Source organism: Benincasa hispida, chromosome 1 (genome assembly GCF_009727055.1).
Source record: "Benincasa hispida cultivar B227 chromosome 1, ASM972705v1, whole genome shotgun sequence".
Classification (NCBI taxonomy): domain Eukaryota; kingdom Viridiplantae; phylum Streptophyta; class Magnoliopsida; order Cucurbitales; family Cucurbitaceae; genus Benincasa; species Benincasa hispida.
This window is the reverse complement of record NC_052349.1, coordinates 8,857,054-8,880,841: the sequence shown is the minus strand read 5'-3', so window position 1 is coordinate 8,880,841 and position 23,788 is coordinate 8,857,054. Positions and strand designations below refer to the sequence as shown.

At 34.7% G+C, this 23,788-nt stretch overlaps 1 protein-coding gene and 1 long non-coding RNA gene across 3 annotated transcripts; one reads left to right on the top strand and one right to left on the bottom strand.

The window, feature by feature from the left end:
* Nucleotides 1–1,050: 1,050 nt before the first annotated feature.
* Nucleotides 1,051–7,942, bottom strand: LOC120073288. 2 transcript variants are annotated; one of them, XR_005480722.1, is made up of 6 exons: nt 5,471–7,942; nt 5,332–5,372; nt 3,109–3,629; nt 2,791–3,015; nt 1,758–2,714; nt 1,051–1,675 (listed from the first exon to the last, which is right to left on the bottom strand). XR_005480722.1 is itself a non-coding variant. In XM_039026039.1 (4 exons), the coding sequence occupies exons 3-4, from the start codon at nt 1,839–1,841 to the stop codon at nt 1,121–1,123; spliced, it is 639 nt and encodes a 212-aa protein (XP_038881967.1). In that variant the 5' UTR covers nt 1,842–2,714; nt 2,791–3,015; nt 3,109–4,419; the 3' UTR covers nt 1,051–1,120. The 2 variants fall into 2 exon arrangements, 1 of the variants encoding a protein (XP_038881967.1); XM_039026039.1 differs by lacking the exons at nt 5,332–5,372; nt 5,471–7,942 and having other exon boundaries at nt 3,109–4,419.
* Nucleotides 7,943–16,271: 8,329 nt separating this feature from the next.
* On the top strand, nt 16,272–18,132 carry LOC120084111. The gene is made up of 2 exons (XR_005483585.1): nt 16,272–16,540; nt 16,678–18,132. It is a non-coding gene; the product is annotated as an uncharacterized LOC120084111 (long non-coding RNA).
* Nucleotides 18,133–23,788: the final 5,656 nt, after the last annotated feature.

The window sequence follows — 23,788 nt, the reverse complement described above, 5'->3', positions numbered from 1 at the left end:
CCCAACCCAAATCATATACATCCCTACTTTGTAGCGGTTAAAAAAAAAAAAAATAGTATGGCTTCAAAGAAGCCGCACAAAAAGGAGCAAAATAAAGAAAATAAAAAAAAAGAAAGGAAAAGTCTAGAAATCAATTTGAGGGGGTGTTTGGTGCATGATAAGTAGAGAGTTGAGTTGAGCTGAGTTGGTAACTATTATCTAGAGAGTTAAATTATCTGGGAAGTTAAATTATCTGTGATTGTTTGTAGAGTTGAGTTGAGTTGGTAATTATTGTCTGTGTTTGATGTGCAGAGTTGAGTTGAGTTGAGTTTGGAAGTCTGTGTTTGAGTGCAGAGTTGAGTTAAGTTGAGTTGAGTTTGGAAGTTTGTGTTTGAGTGTAGAGTTGAGTTGAATTGAGCTGGGGGATCTGATGCAGTTTTTTGTGAATGAGATTAGTTCTATTTTTTGTTCTGTTTGTTTTTTATTTCATTTTTTATTTTTTAGTTTTATGCTTAGCTGTTGTTGATTGATTTCAAATATACATGCATCTTCTCAAATCATTTATGAAATAAACTGAACAATTTCAATTTTTTCTCAATTTGTAGAACATAATAGATTAATTTCCATATATTCTTTTCAAAAACTGTAATAATTCTAATTCTCTTCAATCTGTAAAACATACCAACAAAATACATTTCATATTGTTGCTCAATTAATTGGTATATTGTATATTGTATGCATGTATATTGAATGTATGTATATATATTGAAGGTAATTATCCCAATTACTAATGAATTGATATATGATATGTGTATATATTGAATCTTGCTAACTTAACATTATTATTTCACACATCATACAGTTTATTTTTATATAATATGGATAGTGTATCTGGAATTGAAGTTTTACATAGGATAATTACCTTTCATTTGATTATGATGGTGAGAATGTGATGTAGTACAATAACATTTTTCAGAAGATCACAAAATAATATGAACCGATCGAACATGTGGCCGTTTAAAAAAAAATCACAAAAATTTCACAAAAGATATGTTTTTTTGGGGGGTTGAAAGGTGGTCAGTCTAGTGGTTCTAAGCAAGTAGGCATGTACAATACTGTAGTCGTTTGTCTTCTGGTACAATTAAAAAGAGGTCTGTTTTTGTATATCCGTGCAAATGATATCAATTAGGTCACATCTATCATCCTCAGTGGGTCCTTCAATACCAAATATGACCTGAACTACCTCCTTCTGACACCCAAATTCCATCATATATTTCTCGGATTGCCACGCAACGAGTATGCCCATGTGCGTTGACTGAATATCAGCGGTTGATTGCATGATCTCGATCATTTCATTCTGGAAGGTGAGTAGTTTCCTCTCACTCCCTCTTGATGTCTTCGCTGATATGTTCGGACTGTCGGTGGAAATATTTGGTATACTTGCTCTCCTCATAGACATATCTCTTTGGTCTTCTTCTATTGCATCCTCAGGCAGTTGGGTTTGTTCATTATCAGGGGTAGGGTATTCTTGTGACCCTAGCCGAATATCGTCCTCCATTTCCCGAAACAAATTTGATGCCATCACCACTGGTGGCTCGCCATAGTGTCCGGTTGCCCTATCCTTCCCACACACACTCGATAATTCATCATAATGGGGGAATGGCTTGTTCCACAAACCCTTCGCGTTAGGATGACTCTGCATTCGTATATGGGAGCGATATTAGAAATTATACAAAAACAGATTCAGTATACATTGTTTAATAATTTAAAAAACTTACTCGAACCCAGAAGTCGAATATCTCCCTCTCCATCTGAACGGACTTAAACTCCTCGTTCCATCTGAACCCTAATTGATTTAACATCTCTGTTACCCCGAATATTGTTTCTTCAGACTTCTAATCTTACATTCGATAGTGTTCTAGTTTAGGCCACACCCTGGAAACTTCTCTTCCATTATGCGTTCCAAGGTTGTAGATATCTAGGTCGAAAGGTTCCATTGTTAGACTTCCAACCAGACTCTACCAAAGAGGTTAGGGCATTGACCAACCCAGCGTCATCGACTTTTGTCCACATATGTTTTGATCGTTTTCCATCGCCTGCCATTCTAATTCATCCATGCATACATCGTAAAGACATTACTGAAAATTAAACAGCTTTGTGCAACATGTTATAAAATAAAACACTAAAACCATGGATTGAAATAGTCGAATTAAAAATGTACATGAAATAAATGAAGCATAGGAATATTGTTCAACATATAGATGATATATCTTTCATAAAAAAAAAATCACGATCTTTGCCATTGAGAAAATATTTCGGCAGCCAAATCATCTCTAAATTTGGTCCATTCGTTTGAGGTCTCAATAAATTCAATATTCTCTCCCTCCGTAACAGTAGACGCATGATTCTCGTACAATGAATCATCAAGTGAAGCACTAATCCCCTTCTCCCTTGTGATTAAGTTGTGAATCAGGCAACATGTAGTTATCGTTCGACATTGGATTTGTATCGGGTAGTAGGATTTGCCCCTAAGAATTGCCCATCGGCCCTTCAGAAGTCCGAATGCTCGCTCAATAGTATTTTTTGTTGACAAATGCTTCATGTTGAAAATTCTTTTGGTGTTGTTGGTGCGTTGCCCGCTCCACGCCAGTCTGAGAGATGGTAGTGCTCTCCTCTATACGGAGCCAAAAATCCTTCAGCATTAGGGTAGCCAGCATCGCACAGATAGTAGAACCCTATACCATTTTGGGATTGTAATACATGTCTATTTAATGAAGTAAATGAATGTTGCTTATGTAGTGATTTTTATACCCTTTGGAACCTTCAATCCATGCGATCGCGCAACTGCATCCCTTAGGATCCTAGAGTCGGCGGAGGAGCCCTCCCAACCTAGCATAACGAAGATGAATTCTCCGTTTTGATCAAACACCGCAAGAACGTTTGTGGCAATTTCCCCTTCCTCGTCCTATATTGTGGTCGATCTACGACATTGACATTCACTTTCATGTACGTGCCGTTCAATGCCCCCAAACAATTCTGTTCAAATTGTTTAATCATGAAAATTCGAGAAGATGTCAGCATAATTTATTTCAGATGCATTTATAGAATAGTACTAGAACTTTTTTCTACCTTTTACCATTTTCATTGTCCATCGATACATGCACTTGTAATTGGTTCGACAGTTTTCAACAACATTGTATGTAGCTGTATTACTGCTCTAAGAACTGCATTGAAATATCTCAAAACCATCTTGCCAGATCTCGAAAAATATGTTTGTACAACTCTATTCTTCACATCATGCGCAAGAATATGTAGGAACATTGCCACCATCTCTTCAATACCAACACATCTACCTGGCTCCAAACATCCCGTTGTTCTAATCATTTTGCATAAAATCATGAACGTCCTTCTATCCATTCGAGTACTCTCATGACACGCCAAGTCACTCTCGTAAATAAGGAAGAAGAACGTCAATTATCGAATGCAATATCTAACGTTCGCTGGTTGTTGTTTTATCCTTCTATTATTGTTAAGCAACGTTGCCAAAATAAAGAATAATTGTCTTTGAGACTCAATAATACTTGTCATAATTTTAAACAACTTCTGAACAATCTCCATCTTACTAGGGCAATGGGGGAAGTATGTAGATCCTGAAAAGACGATTACGCTTATAATCAATGAACTTCGGTTTAGTTACAAAACGACAAGTTGTGACAACATAGTACATCACTCATATCCAACTATCCAAGTCAAGTATACATTACGATCATCCCAAAAAGAAGCCTATTATAGTTGCAATAATTGTACTACATTGTTCTACACCTTGATCACTAACTTGTCCAATGTGTGTTGTACTGTAAGACCTATACGTGTGCTCTACTGCATTGAATGTTTCATAGGACTTGTATAATGCCCCTTGTACCCATTGACTTGTCCACGACATTCGTGCCAGGATAGATAGATCCCTGGGATACGACCAACGAAAACGACATAGAATTTGTGTTTTCCTATCTATCTATAATTTCAAGACATGGGTAATCAATACTAGTAATCAACGTTGAAGTGAATGACTTTTTTGGGGAGCTAGGATGTAGAGGTTATGGTATAAGGGCCCCCTCATACAACCCACTACTACCTATAAAAAACTAAAGTGTGCAACTAGGGCACACTAGGTATAGTAGTTGACACATTATAAATGTCTCTAACGTAATAGTGACTAAGTATTTTAGTACTTGACATAATTGGATTTTCATGTGCCTAATTAATTTTCAAATTTCGTTGTAAGAAGTTTTTCATTTTTTTAACTTAAAAAGTATATAAGTAAAAAATCAATATAAATAAAAGTATAGTTATTTCACTATTTCAAATGTTTATTGCACTATAAATAAAAGTATACTTTCAAACTTATAAACTTATTTCAGTTTGTACATTTTTACTTATTTTGAAAATGTCTCTAAAGTATAGTTACTTCACTATTAATAAAACTTTTATTTCAAACTTCTATTTCACTAATAACAAAAGTATAGTTATTTCACTATTAACAAATATTACATTTGTACATTGAAACATTTAGTGCACTATAAATAAAAATATATTTTCAAACTTATAAACTTATTTCAGTTGTGCATTTTTAACTTACTTCATTATTAATACAACTTTTATAAAAATATAGTTTGAAACTTATAAACTTATTAGACTTTTTTGGAAACTTATTTTGGAACTTATTAAACTTATAAACTTGTAAAAAAAAAAAAAAAGACTTCTGATAAGTGCATTATTTAATACTTCTTAGACTTATTTTAAAAATCACTCAAAACATATAATTATGTTTAGATTAATAAAGTGAACAATTAGAATTAATGCTGGATAAATATTTGAAAACATCATAATTAGTTAACAAAGTTATAAATTGTAATGGAAGTAATTAACAAAGTTCTAAATCAAATTCTTTTGATTGTGAAAATGTTGGGATTTTATTATCAAAATTATAAGTTTGATACCGTGTTCATAAGTTAATATACTTTTGACAATGAAAGATGCAAATGAATAAAATTGTGATAAAACTTGTGATTGAAATGAATTCATTTGATAGAAGATGTAAATTGATACAAACCAAAATTTAACAATACAATATAATATTTTTCTAATAACTTTGAGTTCGACATAGTCTTGTTCAAGAAACAAAGGGAAAAAAATCATACATTTTCACAAGAGAGAAAATATGGGAAAATGTCTAACATACAAGTCCAAAATACATAATGATGATAAATTTGAAGTAAATAGTCCTCAACAAGTATAAGAAAGAAAGAATAGACAGTAACAAAGATTATTCCGAATTTAAAACTTATGAACCTCATACTAGTTACGAAAAATATGTTCGATTAGTTTGGACCCTACACGGAAGAAAAAGAAGTTCAGTTAGATCATAGTGATAATGTATGTTAATACGATTCAAGAAAAAAGAAAGAATAGACAGTAACGAAGATCATACCTTTTTTTATGTTCCGATTGAGCAATGGTGAAAACAGTCCACAACTAGGGGGCAGAATAATCGGTTGACGGCGTAACAAAAACAAGAAAATATTAACGACATATCTTAATTCGATTATAAGAAAAGAAGGAAGCATAGCTTATATTGATGGAATAGGTTGAGGTTAGAGGTGGAAGAAGGAAACAAAGTATATTGCAATAGCCAAATAGCACATACTAGAATGAAAAATAGATTTAAGAGAAAGTTGAAATAAAAAGGAAGGTTGAGGGACTTACCAACATAGTTTAGAAAAGAGTTTGTGGAGAAATCTCAAAAAATATGAACACAGATTGGGATATAAGTATAGCATACAATAAACAGAGTTGGTGAGGAAGGTTAGGTAAACTTAAGTGCACCTAACTCAGTAAATTCAAACAGTAAACCCATATTAAAGATAGTCAAGAAAAAATAAAGAAATTAATTATGGTCAGGTCACTATTAATTTGGTGATTGAACTAAAAAATGACATAAATACAATATAATATATCATGTGAATATGAAGGCCTTAGGATTTCAAAAAGCCATTTGATTGGAACAAATCTAACTCCAAGCAAATTAAATAAACAGTTTCAACAATTTCAAAGTTGAAGTCAATTTTAAAATGTACAAAAATTAAATTCGTATGAATATTGAAAAAAATTTAATGGAATGAAGCAAAAAATACATTCACTTAGAAAACAGGTTGAAAGGAAATAAAACTAAAACATAAATCATACTCAAAAGATAAGGAAAAACAGTTTGAAATCATCATCGACCTCCAGAAAAAAAAAGAAAAGAAAGCAGACTTGTTCTTGGGTGGATTGACCCCCCTAAGTTCTAATAACACAGTCTACATCCCCTACCAGGAATTAACTTGCCTCCAATTTACATAGAAAAGCAAAAGAAAAAATGGCAAGGGAGGACACATGATTTAATATTGAAGCGGCAAGAGAAAACATGGATAAAAGCGTATGAAAAACAGTCAGGAAGCAAATCAGAACAATAGAAAGTAGTTGTAAGAGGAAGAAGAAGATTATAAAAATTAGAGAGGTTTGCAAGGAAGAAAATCAAACATGTGGAAGAACAAAGACGGATTTAATAACATATAAATTGATAAAAAAAAGGAACTCATTCAAGCAAGTGGAACAATAGACAGTAAGAAGATAAAAATCATCAAGGTTTGCTTTGGACAGTCTGAAATCGGAATCGCAAAATAGAACATTCAATAGTCCATAAGCAGAAAATTAAATAACGAAGGAAGAACATCAAACATCTTCAAGGAAGAGTATCAAACATGCATGAGGAAGAACAGAGACGGATTTAATAACATATAAATTGATTAAAAAAAAACTCATTCAAGCAAGTAGAACAGTAGATAATAGGAACATAGAAATCATCAAGGTTTGATTTGGACAGTCCGAAATTATAATCGCAAAATAGAACATTAAATAGTCCCAAACCAGAAAATCAAACAACGAAGGAAGGACTTCAAAGATCTTCAAGGAAGAATATCAAACATACATGAGGAAGAACATAGATGGTTCTAATAACACATAAATAGATAAAAAAAATATAAAGGTTTTCCTTTGGACAACAGGAATCGGAATAAAAAAGTAATACAAAAAATGTATGAGGAAATCAAGGCAGATTTAACACTAATCGTCAGCGTAGAATAAGGTAATTGCCCAAAAAAAAAAAAAAGAAAAAAAAGAAAAAAAAGAAAAAAAAAAGAAAAAAAAGTAGATCTGAACAAAAAAACCTAGATCTACCATAAAATAAAAAAAACCGAAATATCACTATATCTACAACAAAATCGTTCGAAATCGGAGAATAGAGATAGAGAAGCCAAAAACTCAATCAAAATCAAAGAAACGAAGAGACGTACAGAGAAAAAAAAAAAAAAAAATACACGCAGAGAACGAAGAGATGAGGAGAAATACAACATATTCTAATCGGAGAAATGAAGAGACATACAACCCATTCCAGCCGAATGGAGAACGAAGAGATCAGACAAAGAAGAGAAACCAAACGACGGAATAAAGGAGAAAATGAGAGGAGAGAGAGTGTGTGATGATTAATTATGCGTGACTGAAGAGAGAGAGGAGGCTAAAGAATAAACCTTTAAAATGGGGCGTGAAACGAGGGAAGTAAATAAGGGGTAAAACCCACCGGTTTTATATTTTACCACCATCAAACATTGGGTGGGCTCACCATCAAACACCCTCTTAGAGAGGAAGAGGGAAAAATAAAGAAAAAGAAATGGAAAAGAAGAAAAATAAGAGGGGGATCGAGAATACAAAGAAAGAGGGAGAAGGAGAAAGAAATGGGAAAAGCCGACCAAGTAATCGAAAAATTGGTTGAGAAAGTGGAAGCAATGCTGGAGCAAGTTCGAAGAAGTTTTTCTTGTACAAGGATTCAACTTGGCAAGCCATTTTCTTGTGAGGTAAAGCTTGGAAAATGGAAAACTTTGATGATAAATTTATGGGTTTTCTTTCTTTGGAGTTTATCTTTTTCCTATGAAGCAAGAAAGGTGAGACATATTTAAATAATAATATGTTTAATTAAAATATAGGCTATGTATGTGGATTAATAATTTATCACATTGGATTATTTTATTAGATTGAGCCGATTTAATTAATTAAGGTCCTAGATTTATGGAGTTAATAGGTAGAAGCCCAACCTTAGGGCTATGGCCCTAACATACCAAAATAATAGAATCTCATAAAGAACTCACTAATGACATTCGGAGTTTTGGTTGAGGAAGACTATAGTCATCATCTAGCATCATCTTCAAGCTACCATTAGTTTCTCAATGGAATCCGGTATGTCTTGACAAGTTGGCATGAATATAGAGTTTATCTATTCAATAAAGATTTATAGTATTTTGCTAACAAGTGGTATAAGAGCATATTTTTCATGTTAGATTATCAAGTTTAAATTAATCGACCATTGATCTTAGACTCAATTCCTCGGTAAAGATGGTTAAATTATTAAAAAAAATTAATAACCCACGGTTGATTGGTGGAAGCATCGTTTTTGGGTTGTACGTCTCGTCGGGAAAGAGACGTCTTCGACGTCATGAGGAAAAACGAATTTGTGGTAGAACACATTCTAAAGACCCAATTTAAAAATTACCCAAAAGGAGAATGTTTCTTTCGATTTTGGAGGATTCATTTGGGGGTAGAGGATTTATTTTCCATATGAACTTTTAGTAGAATTTAATCCAACCATCAATGATTCCTAATTAGTTAGGAATTGGTTGATAAATTGGTAATTAGTTAATAATTTTTCTTGGATTGAAATCAGGATGTTGAATCTTTAAATAATTTGATTAATTGTCTTGAATTATTAATTTGAATTGGATGGATTTTATGTCAATTCTGTCATTATATAGTAATTCAAATTATTGTGTTTAATCTAAGTTTGATTTTTTTGGTTTTCAATTGGAAACAATTGTTGTATGCTTATGTAGGCATTTATCTTAAAGTTTGTGAATTTAAATCTAGAGTTTGATTGATGATTCATGTTTAAATTGGATTAATCATATTGTGAATTTAAATTTAAATTTGATTGATATTTTGGTGAATTTAAGTCCAAACTTGATTGATGATATTTTGTGATACTCACATGTTTATGTTGATTTAATTGTATTATATGTATGCAATTGTTAAATGAATATTGGTAAAAACTATTTAGTGTTCTTCCTCTTTTATTTTTGTACAATAATATTATTATATTATTGTCTTATATTTTAGATTGAATTGGTCAAAATAATATGTTACCAAAGTAGCCTCTGTTAATTTAATTCTCGGCCCAAAGGAAGATAATTATTTGGCCAAATTATGGGTATGCATGTGGTAATGAGTATGTGGCAATTATAAGGATTGCTCATGCGAAAAATAGTCGGTCCAAAGAAAGACTATTTTTTTACCGAGTTAATTGTCAGTACTGTGATTACTACGTTGAGAGTACCATTTACAGTTGGTATTTTTGCCCAAAGGCTGGACATCAATGTTGTGTTAGGTATCTTGTTAAAGGGGCCCACCACATATGTGAAATTATTTTGTTATATTTTAATTGTGAGTATATGTTTTGTTGTTTATTGTTTCCGTTGGTCTTACTCAAATATCTGAAAATTTGAGTTCAATCCCTAAGTTGAATGGATCGAACTTCAAGATTTGGAAGGAAAGCCTGGAGATACTTCTTGGGTGTATGGATTTGGACCTTGCATTAAAGACCGATAAACCTACTTCTACCGAGGAACAGCCAAATACGACTAATATAGAGAAGTGAGAACGATCAAATCGCATGTGTTTGATGATCATTAGACACTCCATTCTGGAGTCTTTTCGGGGCTCTATCACGGAAAGTAAAAATGCCAATAAGTTCCTTGCTCATATGAGAAATATTTGCTAAAAATGAAAAAGGGGAAGCAAGTAGTCTTTTGACTTCTTTAACTTCTATGAGATATAAGGGCAATGGAAACGTAAGGGAGTATATTATGGAAATGTCCAATCTCACAGGTAAATTAAGGGCACTTGATATCGAGGTGCATGAAAATTTACTCATGCATCTGGTACTTATCTCTTTTCCTGCACAATTCACTTAGTTTAAAATAAACTATAATACTCAAAAAGATAAATGGAGTATTAATGAGCTTATCTCACAATGTGTGCAAGAAGAAGATAGGATTAAGAGAGAAAAGACAGAAAGTGCTCATTTGGCAACAGACATAAGAAGAAAAGGAAATTTGTGGATCTTGTAGAGGAGACATCTCAATAGAATAAAAACAAGAAACAAGCTACTGAAAATCCTTGTTTTTTTCTGCAAAAGAAAAGGTCACTTCAAGAAAAATTGTCCCAAGTACGCCAAGTGGCATGTAAAGAAAGGTAAACTTCTTACTTTGGTTTGTTCTGAAGTTAATTTAGCTTCTGTACCTACATATACTTGGTGGGTAGATTCTGGTGCTAGTACTCACATAAGTATATCAATGCAGGGTTGCTTGTGGAGCCGGTCGCCAAGTGATGCTAAAAGATTCATCTATGTGAGCGATGATAAAGCAGCTCTAGTTGAAGCTATTGGAAATTTTAGATTACTTTTAAAAATTGGTTGTTATTTGGATCTGAATGAGACTTTTTTTATACCGTCATTTAGACGGAATTTAGTTTCCATTTCTAGTTTGGACAAATTTGGTTTTTCTTGTTCTTTTGGAAATAATAAAGTTAGTCTTTTTCAAGATTCTAAGCTTATTGGTACCGGTTCTTTAATTGATAGTCTATCTATGCTTGATTCTTTTGCTTCATTTAACAAGATCCTGTTATCTAATTCATGTGGAATAAAGCATAAATTAAATGAGAATTCCGCTGTTATGGCACAAGCGACTTCAACGTTTGTGTGGAATATATTAAGAGAAAACAGACAAACATAAGAAAATTAGGTGCCAACAAATGCTTAGACGTCTTAGAACTAATACATATAGACATTTGTGGTCCATTCCCTATGGCCTCTTGGAATGGACAACAATATTTTATTATGTTCATAGACGACTATTCAAGATATGGGTAACTATATCTAATTCATGAGAAGTCTCAATCCTTGGACATTTTCAAGTCTTTCAAAGCTGAAGTTGAACTTCAACTTGGAAAGAAAATTAAGGCTGTCAAATCTGATCGTTGTGGTGAATATTATGGTAGATTTGATGGATCAGGTGAACAATGTCTAGGGCCCTTTACCAAATACCTAGAGGAATGTGGAATCGTTCCGTAATACACTATGCCGGGCAAACCCAACATGAATAGTGTAGCGGAAAGGCGAAATAGAACACTTAAGGATATGGTAAGAAGTATGATTAGTCATTCTTCTCTACCAGAATCTGTCTGGGGTGAGGCACTAAAGACTGCAGTATATATCCTTAATAGGGTACCTAGTAAAGTAGTAGTTAAAATCCTTTATGAGTTGTGGACAGGAAAAAAGCCTAGCATTATGCATCTTCACATCTAGGGTTGTCCAGCTGAGGCTAGGCCTTACGGCCTAATGAAAGAAAATTGGACTCAAGAACTATTAGTTGCTGTTTTGTCGGGTATTCTGAGCGCTCTCGGGGCTTTAAGTTTTATGATCCCACTTATGGATCATTGTTTGAGACAAGAAATGCTAGATTCCTTGAGGATGTTGAGTTTAGGAGAAAGATAACATAAAGAAAGTTGTCTTTGAAGAGGAATTAGTTTCTTTTCCTCATGTGGTTATAAATGATGTTCAGGCTCCAATTTTTTACTTCACTATTGAACCAATTATAGAAGAAGACAACATTGAAGTCCACGTTGTTAAACCTGAAGTTCAAACTTAACAACCTCAAGAAGTGCCACCAAGAAGATCTACCAGAGAGAGAATAAGTGCAATTCTAGATGATTATATTGTGTTATTCAAGAACATCAAGATGATGTGGGCGTAATGGAAGATGATCCAATCAACTTCCATTAGCTTTACAAAGTTCCAACTCTCAAAAGTGGATAAGTGCTATGGAAGAGAAAATAAAATCCATGAACGACAATGACGTTTGGGAACTTATCGAACTACCACCAGGAGTGAAACCCACAGGGGTTGTAAATGAATATTTAAAACCAAAAGGGATCCACATAGAAATATTGAAAGATATAAGGCTCGTCTTGTTGCAAAGGGTTTTACTCAAAAGGAAGGCATTGATTACAAATAGACTTTCTCTCAAGTTTCATCGAAAGACTCTTTTAGAGTAATCATGGCACTGGTAGCTCACTTTGATTTAGAGCTACACCAAATGGATGTAAAAACTACATTTCTCAGTGGGAACATTGATGAGATGATTTATATGGTGCAACCAGAAAACTTTGTGTTTGGTAATTCAAAGTCTATTGTAAATTGAAGAAATTTATCTACAGTCTCAAAAGCAAGCCTCTTGTCGATGGTATCACAAATTCCATGAAGTGATAACCTCCTTTGGTTTTGAGGTGAATATACTGGAAGATTGTGTATATCACAAGTTCAGTGGGAGTAAATCAATCTTTCTGGTGTTATATATTGATAACATACTCATAACTAGTAATGATATAGGTTTATTGCATGACACTAAGAGATTTCTCAAAAATAATTTTAAGATGAAGGATCTTGGTGTTGCTTCTTTTTTATTAGGAATTGAAATACTGCGAGATCGTTCTCAAGGTATTTTGAGATTGTCACAATGGAACTACATTGAAAATATTTTGAGTAGATTTGGCATAAAAGATTGTGTACCAGGAGATACCCCGATCGCTAAAGGTGATAAATTTCATTTAGGTTAATGCCCCAAGACCATACTCGAAACCAAGGAGATGTAGAAGGTTCCCTTTGCTTTGGCTGTTGGAAGTCTGATGTATACTCAAGTATGCACGTGTCCAGATATTGCGTTCATAGTTGGAACATTAGGCAAATATTTGAGTAACCCAGTGATGGATCATTGGAAAGCAGCCAAACGGGTTATAAAGTATTTACATAGAACAAAAGATTATATGCTCACTTATCGGAGATTAGAAGTTTTGGAGATCATTGGGTATTTTGATTCTCATTATGCTGGATGTCAAGACACTTTTCAGTCTACTTCAGGCTATATCTTCATATTGGCTGGAGGAGCTGTATCTTGGAAAAGTGTTAAACAAACACTTATGGCTTCTTCTATCATGACTGCGGAGTTTATAACATGTTATGAGGCATCCAATCATGGAATATGGTTGCGAAATTTTGTCACTGGGTTGCGGATAGTGGTTGGCATAGAAAGACCATTAAAATTATTTGGTGACAATAAGTTGGCAGTAATGTATTCCAACAACAACAGAAGCAATATGAAGTCAAAATATGTAGACGTAGAGTTTCTGGTTGTTAAAGAAAGAGTTCAGAATGGTCAAATTTCAATAGAACACATAGGAACAACTCTATGGTGGCAAATCCATTGACTAAATGTTTACCACCTAAAGTTTTTCATGAGCATGTTGCTCACATGAGTGTTAGTCACTTTTCTGATTCCATAGTTTAATGGGAATTTGTTATTGAGGATGTTCTTTGACTTTATTTTGTTTATTTTCTATATGAATAAAGTTGATGGTTTATGTTTTATTATCTGAACTTGTTTATCATGCATGCAGTTTAGCATAAAGTTTTTAAGAATGATCTCATTAAGGAATTTGGACCAGTTGGAAACAGACATGATCTACATCACTTTGCATGTAGTTTCCATGCTATCCATCCATACTTGATCTATGTCATTGAATGTATTGGAATTGGTGATTAAGGAAGGTTTAGTTACAAGGCTAGTGATAAAAGCCGCCTTGATTCCGTGCTAATACAGGAGATGGACCAGATTGAACTAAAGGGAAATTCTATCATTGAAATAACCCGTTTATCCGCGCTTAAGGTTTATGTGATTTAATTATAACAGGTATACAGACATAGCTCAAGTGGGAGATTGTTAAAAATATTTAAATAATAATATGTTTAATTAAAGTATAGGCTATGTATGTGGATTAATAATTTATCACATTGGTTATTTTATTAGATTGGACCCTATTATGTGATCTAATTAATTAATGTCCTAGATTCCTAATTGAGTATGGACTTAATGGGTAGAAACCCATTCCTAGTTAATTAGAGTTTAATGGAAACTTTAATTGAACTAGTATATAAAGAGACCTTAGGGTTATGGTCCCCAACATACCAAAACAATAAACACTCGATCTTTCTTGAATCCCATCTAGAGAAAGATCCCACTAAGGGCAGAGTTTTGGTTGAGGAAGACCATAGTCATCATCTATCATCATCTTCAAGCTATCATTAGTTTCTCAATAGAATCCGGTATGTTATTATTCTTGATAATTTGGCATGAATGATCATAGAGTTTATCTATTCAATATAAATTTATAGTATTTATGCTCACAAAAAATCTTGTGGATCCTTGGGGGTATTATTTCGGGTTAGTTCAAGTAAAATAAGAAAGGGAAATAACAAAACCATTAATTTTGAGTTTGAATGGAGAATTAATAATAAAAAAGAATGGAAATGATAGAGGGGACAAGTGGAAGCATTATGGAAAATATAAGAGAATAGGTATTCTAAGTTTTTAAATTCTCCTTCACTTGTGAGAGTTTGTTTATTTGTACTATGTTTCTTGAAGTTAATGTGAGAAGAACCATGAAAAAGAGAAGTATTTGAATGGAAGAAGAAAAGAGAGAAAAGATGGCAATATAGCCATGTTTGGTAGATTAAATAAGAAAGAAGAAGATGAATAGTAAAATGGGGGATTTTGCGAAATTAATTGCATGATGGATGTTACTTTTGGATCTTGGAATTAATGAGTATGGCGTTCTAATCGACTTGGAATCCTCGCGGTTATAATATTCTAAGTGGTTATTTTGCAAAATATTTTTACTATTTTAACAATCTATATGGTCTTTGAATTTTTAAAACCAACTATGGTATATGTTCTTACTATTATCCAAAGGAACTTATGCTCATCTTGTAATCGTTTACTATTGAAAGATTTATGTTTATGATTTCTTGGTTTAGCATAGTTGAATTTAAAAAATATCTACATTTGTGTGCAATTTATCTATAGTGCATTATTTGTTTAATTTGGCTCCTGAAAGGAAAATATTTATAAATTTCTTGATTTCAGCTGTTTGACAAAAGTTTCAAAATTATTGGATATGAAATGAATTATGCGTGTGACTTTGAAAATCTTGTTTAAGAGAGGAAGAGCATGATTGTAGAATTATTTGAGGATTGTGTCGAGGATTTTTTTTAGAGTGCTTGAGGATGAGGAGTTTTAAGTTGAAAGCAGTTATCAAACTATTAAACTCTCTACCCATGGTGCAGATACACCTACGTGAATGTGTTTCTGTAGTCTGGATATAATATGTATGAAGTCTTTGAGATCCACTTTGGCACACACATAGGCTTTGGCTATGTGTAGGGGTGTTTTGCCCTTTTGGGGGCTGCTCTACGTGCATGTATGACTAGAGATTTGCTCTGCTATGTACCTGGAGGTTACTCAGTGCATAGTATGACTAATATTTGCTCTACTATGTACCTGAGGTTACTCAGTGCATAGTATGACTAGATATTTGCTTTGCTATGTACCTGAAGGTTATTCGGTGCATAATATGATTAGAGATTCGCTCTGCCATGTACCTAGCCGTATTGAAGTTCCAACAGACCTACAGGAATTGAAGATCTGCCACCAATTGTATATAAATGACATAGCAATTGTTGCATTTTATTGTAGTATTGAAATTTGATTTTATATCAAAGAAGGTGGCTAGCATGATTTTAACATCATATCGTTTTAGTTTATGTTGGTTGGTAAATTAAAATTTTGTACTTCTTCATTAGCTTTGGTTTATTATGGTTAATGGTTTTTTTAGCTGGTTTCTTAATAGTTTACAATAACGTGCGTGTTGGATTTTCTTTTGTATACTATTTGGAAGTGTTTTTAAGAGTTTTCTTTTCACGTGTGGTTTGTCCACTTTTTAGGGGAGACCCTGCCTAAATTTTCATAGAATCTTATATATTTTCTAGCCACTTTTTTTGAAAAATATTTTTAGATTTGACAATGGATTTCATAGTCTAATTGAAATTTATTGTCTTCATGCCACATTCTAGGTTTGGTAGAGTAACTTGGGGCGGGATGTGATACTAGAACTCTAAAGTGTATGTTTATAGGTTATCTTGAGGGCACTCAAGGCTATACACTGTGGGATTTCAAATCAAGTAAAAGCTTAATTAGCCAAGGTGTAACCTTCAGAGAGGAAGAATTTTACATGAGTTCAAACGAGGTTTCTACTTCAAATAACTTTATACCTCAAGATCCTACAAGTTATAAGGTGGAGCTATTTGCAAAAACTGTTGATAATGATGCTAAAACTCTTGGGGCCGTTTGGCCCATGGGATTGGAATTGGGTTGGCCTAAGAGGTAGATATTCCAGGTTTTCATTCAGAATTCCAAAGGGGTAACTTGACAGGTTTTCTCATTTTCACGCGTGATGTGCCTCAAAGGTATTCCTCCATCTCTCTTCTCCTTCTTCCCCAATGAAATCCAAATTTATATTCCTCCTCTATTTCTCTCATTCCCCACTGAAGCCCTAACTCTCCCTTCCTCCTTGTTGCCTTGCATGTCAATCGATGCTCCTCAGAGGTACATAATCCACTTCTTTCGGTGTTTTGTGGCTCTTCCTCTTCAAATCTATTTGCAATTCTTTCCACGTTGACCATAATTTCATCTCCCTCTTCTTTTCCTTTTTTCTTGACGTTTTTTTCGTGACTGCTCTTTTTAGGCACAATTTGTCAACAAGTTTTAGAACATTTTATTTATTTTTTTTAGCCACAGTTTGATGTTTCATTGATGGTCTGTGGTGTTCATTGATTCACTTTTTAGAACATCACAAACACTTTTTTATTTAGATCTCTCTTTTTGATTCCAACTGTTCTGATTCTCAGATTTATACTATTTTTTTCCCTTGGATTTGTTCTTCTTTCTTCCAATCGATGTCTACAATTTCTTTGGCATCTCTTAAGCTGATTCAATAGATGGGTAAATTAAAATCTCTCCTTATTCTAGTTGCTATAGATCTACTCTTTTTGTTTAGATCCACTCTCTTAGAAACTCCCTTTCGCTAATCAGAATCCATCTCTTATTGCCTTTTAGAAGAAAAATTATTGTGGTTTTATAATTTTAGAGGAATGGTAGGAGGTTGGATGTTGATGATTGGGGTTTGGTGAGTGAGGTTTTTTTTATCTACATTGCACAGGTTAATTTCTAACCCAAGGCCGATGATGAGTAATTTGTTGTAGAATTTCCTATTCAATGACTACAAATCCTACCGAAGGCCTCTGTTATTTTAATTACATGATTTGTTTTTTCTTTGTTGGACTACATGTGGTTGATTCTTTTTGGATTGTTTTGATTCTTTGAGGCTGACCAAAATCCACCTCTTGCCGTCTCTTAAAAGAAAATTTATCGTGGTTCCATAATTTTAGAGGCATGGTAGGAGATTGGATTTTGATGATTGAAGTTTGGTGGGTGAGGTTCTTTGATCTACATTGCACAGGTTAATTTCTAACCCAAGGTCGATGATGAATAATTTGTTATAGGATTTTCTATTCAATGACCACAAATCCTACCGGAGACCTCTGTTATCTTAATTACATGATTAGCTTTTTTCTTTGTTGGACTAAAGGTGGTTGATTCTTTTTTGGATTGTTTTGATTCTTTGGGCTTCTTATTACTTTTAATATCATTCTTATATACTAATTTTTTTGGACTTTGTTTGAATGTATGTGGTGGATTCCGATTTGTTTAGATTGTTTTAATTGTTATCAATATGTTATTAAAGTGTTTTTGTGTTTAATCCCCATTAGGAAATTATGGAAGTTTGATGTTTGGTTATGATTAGTTTGATCTTTTTTGTTATCGACATTACTAACTTGTGATTCATGTTGTATTAACATTAGAAACGATTTTTACTATATCATTTATTATTCATTTTTGTTTTCAATTATGTGGTAGTTGACAAGGATTAAATTGAGAATTGACATGTACTTATAATTTGGATAAATTTGATGAGATTTGACCTTGGATTATTTTCAAATTTACACTCCAACTAATATATGTGGTATGCATCTTGATGTTTGCCGGGGGTGCTCCTGAGGTATGCCTTTCCGGTGGGTTGCCCTTCCGATGGAAACGATCATTACGATTCTCTACATCTATTTGAAGGAAATCAAACATGAGGATTTCCATGAGCAGTGTAATGATCGTTCCAAATTCAATTCGATATTGAACACACACAATTATAGTCAAGAAACGGAAATTAATAGGTCATGCACAATACGAAATTACAACATGCTTATAGATGAGATCAAGGGATAAAGTATACATACCCTTGAAGACTCATTCTTCAAACTCCCTCGATCACGAACGCTCGTTCAGTCTCCAAGACAGCAATACACGAACGCTCGAGCACAACGACCGCAACACAACACGATCAACAACAACCACCACACGAACTATGCGAACACACAACGAACGACCTCCAAAACCTCGAACTCAATCAAGTTGAGTGCGGATACCACCACAATGGTTATCTTGGTATTCTCGGTGTGAGAATCCAGGAGTTGTGGCTCTGTATGGACTTGGTTAGAGGAAGAGACTGGAGGAACAATAATCTTGTAGACGATTGAGCAAGTGGAAGATGAGAAGTGTCAATCGTATAGACGAATGTTCAATCGTGTAGAAGAAGGCAGCCTATCGTATAGACAATGCCCTGCGATCGTTTAGCTACGACCAGTTGAGTGAACTATCATATAGTGACACTCCACGATCGTTTAGTCTCTCTGTGAGCTATTGTTTAGTGAAAAATTTCACTTGATAGTCTTTCTGTGAGTTTCTTTCCGAATTAAGCAACTCTTCTAAAATTAAGAAAACATTTTTTCTTTTATCTCACCGTTACCATAAAACCACCAAAAACCTCCTACTCAATTGGTTATTAGAGAAACGAGATAATTATCAAATAATTAATATTATTATAAATATATATGATAACCAACTTACCATATTATATTTATAACCTATGATTTTAATATTTCATCTCATGAAACATATAAACCATAGTTCTTTTTCTATTTTATGGCACTTAATGTAAATCACATTTACATCAATCCCCCACTTGATGTATCTCATACATCATACTGATTGTATCATATATAATCAAATATCCTCTTGTCAATTTGAGCATTTCACATCAACACCAAGAATTAATTCTCAACTTGAATCCATTGAGCTACTAAGGGGATCTTATGGACCTGTAGCTTGAAGCTACAACGGTACGTGAATAACTAACTAAACTCTTTAGTCACGAGATCAACCATCTGTTAACTGTCGGGCACTCCACCAAAGGCCGACATCTACACTCTCCTCACTACAGATATATTTTGTGTCCATATCAACCAATCAATAATGCGATAACCCTTCACAGATCGCTCGTAAGTACAGCTGGGCCAATTTACCGTTTTGCCCCTATAGTAACATCCAACTTCTTAAGTACCACTGATCCCTCTAATGAACATAAGCATAGTCCTACTATGATTAAGTTCTCTCTTCCAAAGAGAATTTGTGGCCACTATGTTCAAGACTCGGAATTAGCCCTTAAGGGAGCAATCTATCTACTTACCCCTACTTCGAAGAAGGAGTGAATTTCATCTTATGTAACTGAGTTCTCAGCTCCCCAATCAGAAAAATCCCTAAAAAGGTAGGCTTGTTGAGTTGCAATCTGGCCACTCTCACCCATACTAATCAAAGGACCGTCCTCAAAGGCAGGAGTTCCCAAAACACTCAGGATTAAGGTCATGTCACCTATAGTCGTTTAGGTGAGATGTAAGTCTCAAGTATCAATGACGTTATATAAAGAGACTAGTCATCTCGTGGTTCAGTCTTATACAAACTCTTTGTATAGGACACTCCCGCTCGCATGTCTCCATATGAATATTCAGGATCAACCATCTGTATTAGTTCACAACACTTGTAAACATCTACAAAGTAGGTTGTATTTATAGTGTCACCAGGATCAGGTATCCCTCCTTAATCCTTATACTACAAACTTTTTTAGGTTATCACTTAGGGCATAATCCACTTGTATATCTCATATACATGCTTAAGTTTACATAAAATAACCATGGAGCTTTGTTTATTAGATAGAGTAAATGCAAAATAAAATAACTCTTATTTTATTCATAATAATGTGTACAGTTTACAAACTACGACACTCCGGGAGAATTAGGACACCAATCCTAACAATCTCCCATTTGTTCTAATGCCTCGAGAGACTAATGTACAATATATGAAAAATACAAGTACAATATACAATAAACTAGGGCATACTCTATACCCTAGTATCATCTCTCACTTGCCCTAGACAAGATGCCGCATGTCTCGTAGACCCAAACTTTCCAGATGACCCTCGAACACTTTAGCCGTGAGAGCTTTTGTAAACGAATCAGCAACATTGTGCTCTGACGTGATCTTCATGACTATCACATCACCGCGATGCACAATCTCCCCGATCAAGTGATATTTTCGTTTTATATGCTTTCCTCTACGATAACTTTGAGGTTCCTTCGAATTTGTCATAACACCGACGTTGTCACAATAAAGTGTGATCGGCTGGAACAACTTCCAATCTATAAGGAATTTCCTAAGCCAAACAACCTTCTTAGCTGCTTCACAAGCGGCTACGTATTCGACTTCCATAGTGAAGTCTGCGATGCATCCTTGCTTGATGCTTCGCCACACTACAACCCCTCCATTCAGAGTGAACACTCACCCCGATGTTAATTTACAAGAATCTCTATCAGTCTGAAAGTCAGAGTTTGTGTATCCTGTAAGAATCAAATACTTATCTCCATACACGAGCATGTAGTCCCTCGTTCTCTGAAGATACTTGAGGATTGTTTTGACCGTCGTCCAATGATCTAATTTTGGATTGGACTGATAACGAATGACAATCCCTATTGCATAGCAAATGTCGGGTCTGGTACACAACATTGCATACATTAGGCTTCCAATAGCTGAAGCATAGGAAATCCGTCTCATCTCCTCAACCTCTTGAGGTTTCTTAGGACACTGATCCTTAGACAAAATGATTCCATGCCTGAAGGATAGCAAACACCTCTTGGAATCCTGCATCCTGTACCTGATCAACAATTGATCTATTTACGATGCCTGAGACAAGGCTAACCTCTTGTTCTTACGATCCCGAATAATCTGATCCCTAGAACATACTGCGACTCACCCAAATCTTTCATTTGGAACTGGGCGGCTAGCCACTTCTTAATGTCAGTCAGAAACCCTACATCATTCCTAATGAGTAGGATATTGTTACGCAAATTTTTGTACGATGCAAGTTCATGCCATAAACTTGATGACATAGATTTTATGCGATGATATGCGATACTACTTCTAGATATGTGTTATTAATGAATGCTCTTGTAGTATTCTGTGCGTTGTCACAAGTTTCCTTGCGTTGAAACCAGGTATAATTTCACCGCAAGTTTCTCGGTGTCATCCGAGGTCGAACACAGGGAATGTTTGAGGTTATTGCGTTATGTTTGTGATATATGCGACCAGGGGTTTTTCAATTTATAAAAGAGTTTTCTGTACAAGTAATTAAACATGCGATAAAGTAAAGTAAAGCAGTAAAAATACGATAATAAACTAAATTGTGATAAAGTAAATTGCGATAAATTAAATCTAAGCTAAGATGATACAAGATACAGGTTTCATGATACAAGATACTGAGGTCAAGGCTGGCTGTGAAGATTATACAAAGATCGTGTAATGCGGTGACAAGTCTTTTGTGTGAATCAGAAAGAGAAAAGATAATTAATTCAAACATCACAAGTTCCTTAATTGCGTTAAAGATATAGGTACGGTTCCGCTTTTCCCTTGGCATACACCTCTCGGTGATCGGCCGCGTTCCTACATCTCTGTGGTGAAACAGGGACGAACGTAATGAACGCAAGATTGCTTCCATCTTTGGAAGTACTACTCGCTTTAGTTAACGCATTCTTCTAACCTTCTCTCGACAGATCAGAATGACATCTTCACTTCTGCTTTCACAGGTGAAGATGCCGTCTAGCATGCCTTAGCTAAATGCATTTATCTCTTTATCACAGATTAAGTTACTCGTTTAATGGTTAAGAAAACTTCATGGAGAAAACGATTAATGGAGGAATGGAAATAGACAGAGAAGTGGAAACGGAAATGATTGAGACATTCAATAAAACTATTTAGCATCTGATACATGATTTGTGAATGAAGGGATTAAGAAGATGAAGTACAGTTGATGAATAGAGTTAGAAACAAATACAAATAAATGCCAACATCTTGGCGTCGATCTAGATGGAGATTTGCTTGTCGGCATGGATGGATCGTGTAGAAGGATGAGCTTCCCTCTCAGGCTTACTCAATCGGTAGCAGGGATCTAAGCACAAAGCTTCACGGCGGGGATTTGGCAGAATCGCATTAAGACTCACCTCTCGGCCTTATCTCTTCTCTTCCCAGATTTCATCCAATCAGTACTCAACCCAGCCTCTCTCTCAATAATCTAGCATCAATTAGCCCTCATATCAAGTATATCTTCTCTGAATTCTATAGGGGTATTTATAGGTGAAAAGCTTTGACTCTTGGCTTGTGGACCCCACTTCTTGTTATAGAAATTGCAAAGATGGAGGAATAAATATTCCTTCTGTTATGAAATCAGACCGTCAAATCTGCACAACGGTTAGTTGTACACGTGTCGCAATCCTCCGCATTTGCGTTGCTCAGTTGTATCTTTCGATCGGTTGCTCGCATGCGGTGTTGTTTTTATTACCGCATGCGGTTGAAATTTAGCTCGAGATTGATTGTTGCATTGCGCCATCATTGCGTTAATCGTCTCTTCATTGTTGATTGGCTGGCACAATGTGACAGAGATGCATTATTCAGTTTCTCGTTGAGCCTTGATCGTAAGCGGTGACTTGGTTTCCTGCAAAACAGAATAGAAATATCCTCTTCTACCATCTCGATGATGTTAGTTGGTGTAATTGCGATAATTCATAATTATTGTATTTCTGAGCTAATTTTCATACAATCGACGCATATTTACTCTCTTTTGGCCGCAATATCTGAATAAGGCAGCGTAAATAACTTGTATTTCTACAAGTTATCAGATATCATCCACATACAATACCAGAAAAGCTACTGAGCTGTTAATGATCTTCTTATAAACACAAGGCTCATCAACGTTCTGATCAAAGCCAAACGATTTGATCGCATTGTCAAATCTAATGTTCCACGATCTAGACGCTTGTTTGAGCCCATAAATGGACCTATTAAGCTTGCAAAATTTTTGCTCGTGATCTGGAACTATAAACCCCTCTGGTTGAGCCATGTAGATGGTCTCATCAAGATTACCATTAAGAAAGGCAGTCTTGACGTCCATTTTCCATATCTCATAATCATAAAATGTGGCTATGGACATGAATATCCTGACTTCAACATGACAACAGGTGAGAAATTTTCCTCATAGTCCACTCCCTCGACTTGGTATAACCCTTTGCCACGAGTCTAGCCTGAAAGGTTTACACCTTTCCATCTACACCTCATTTTCGCTTGTAGTTCCACTTATATTCGATAGGTTTTACCCCATCAGGCTGATCCATATGTTCCCAGACTTTATTGAAGTACATAGACACCATCTCCTGGTTCAT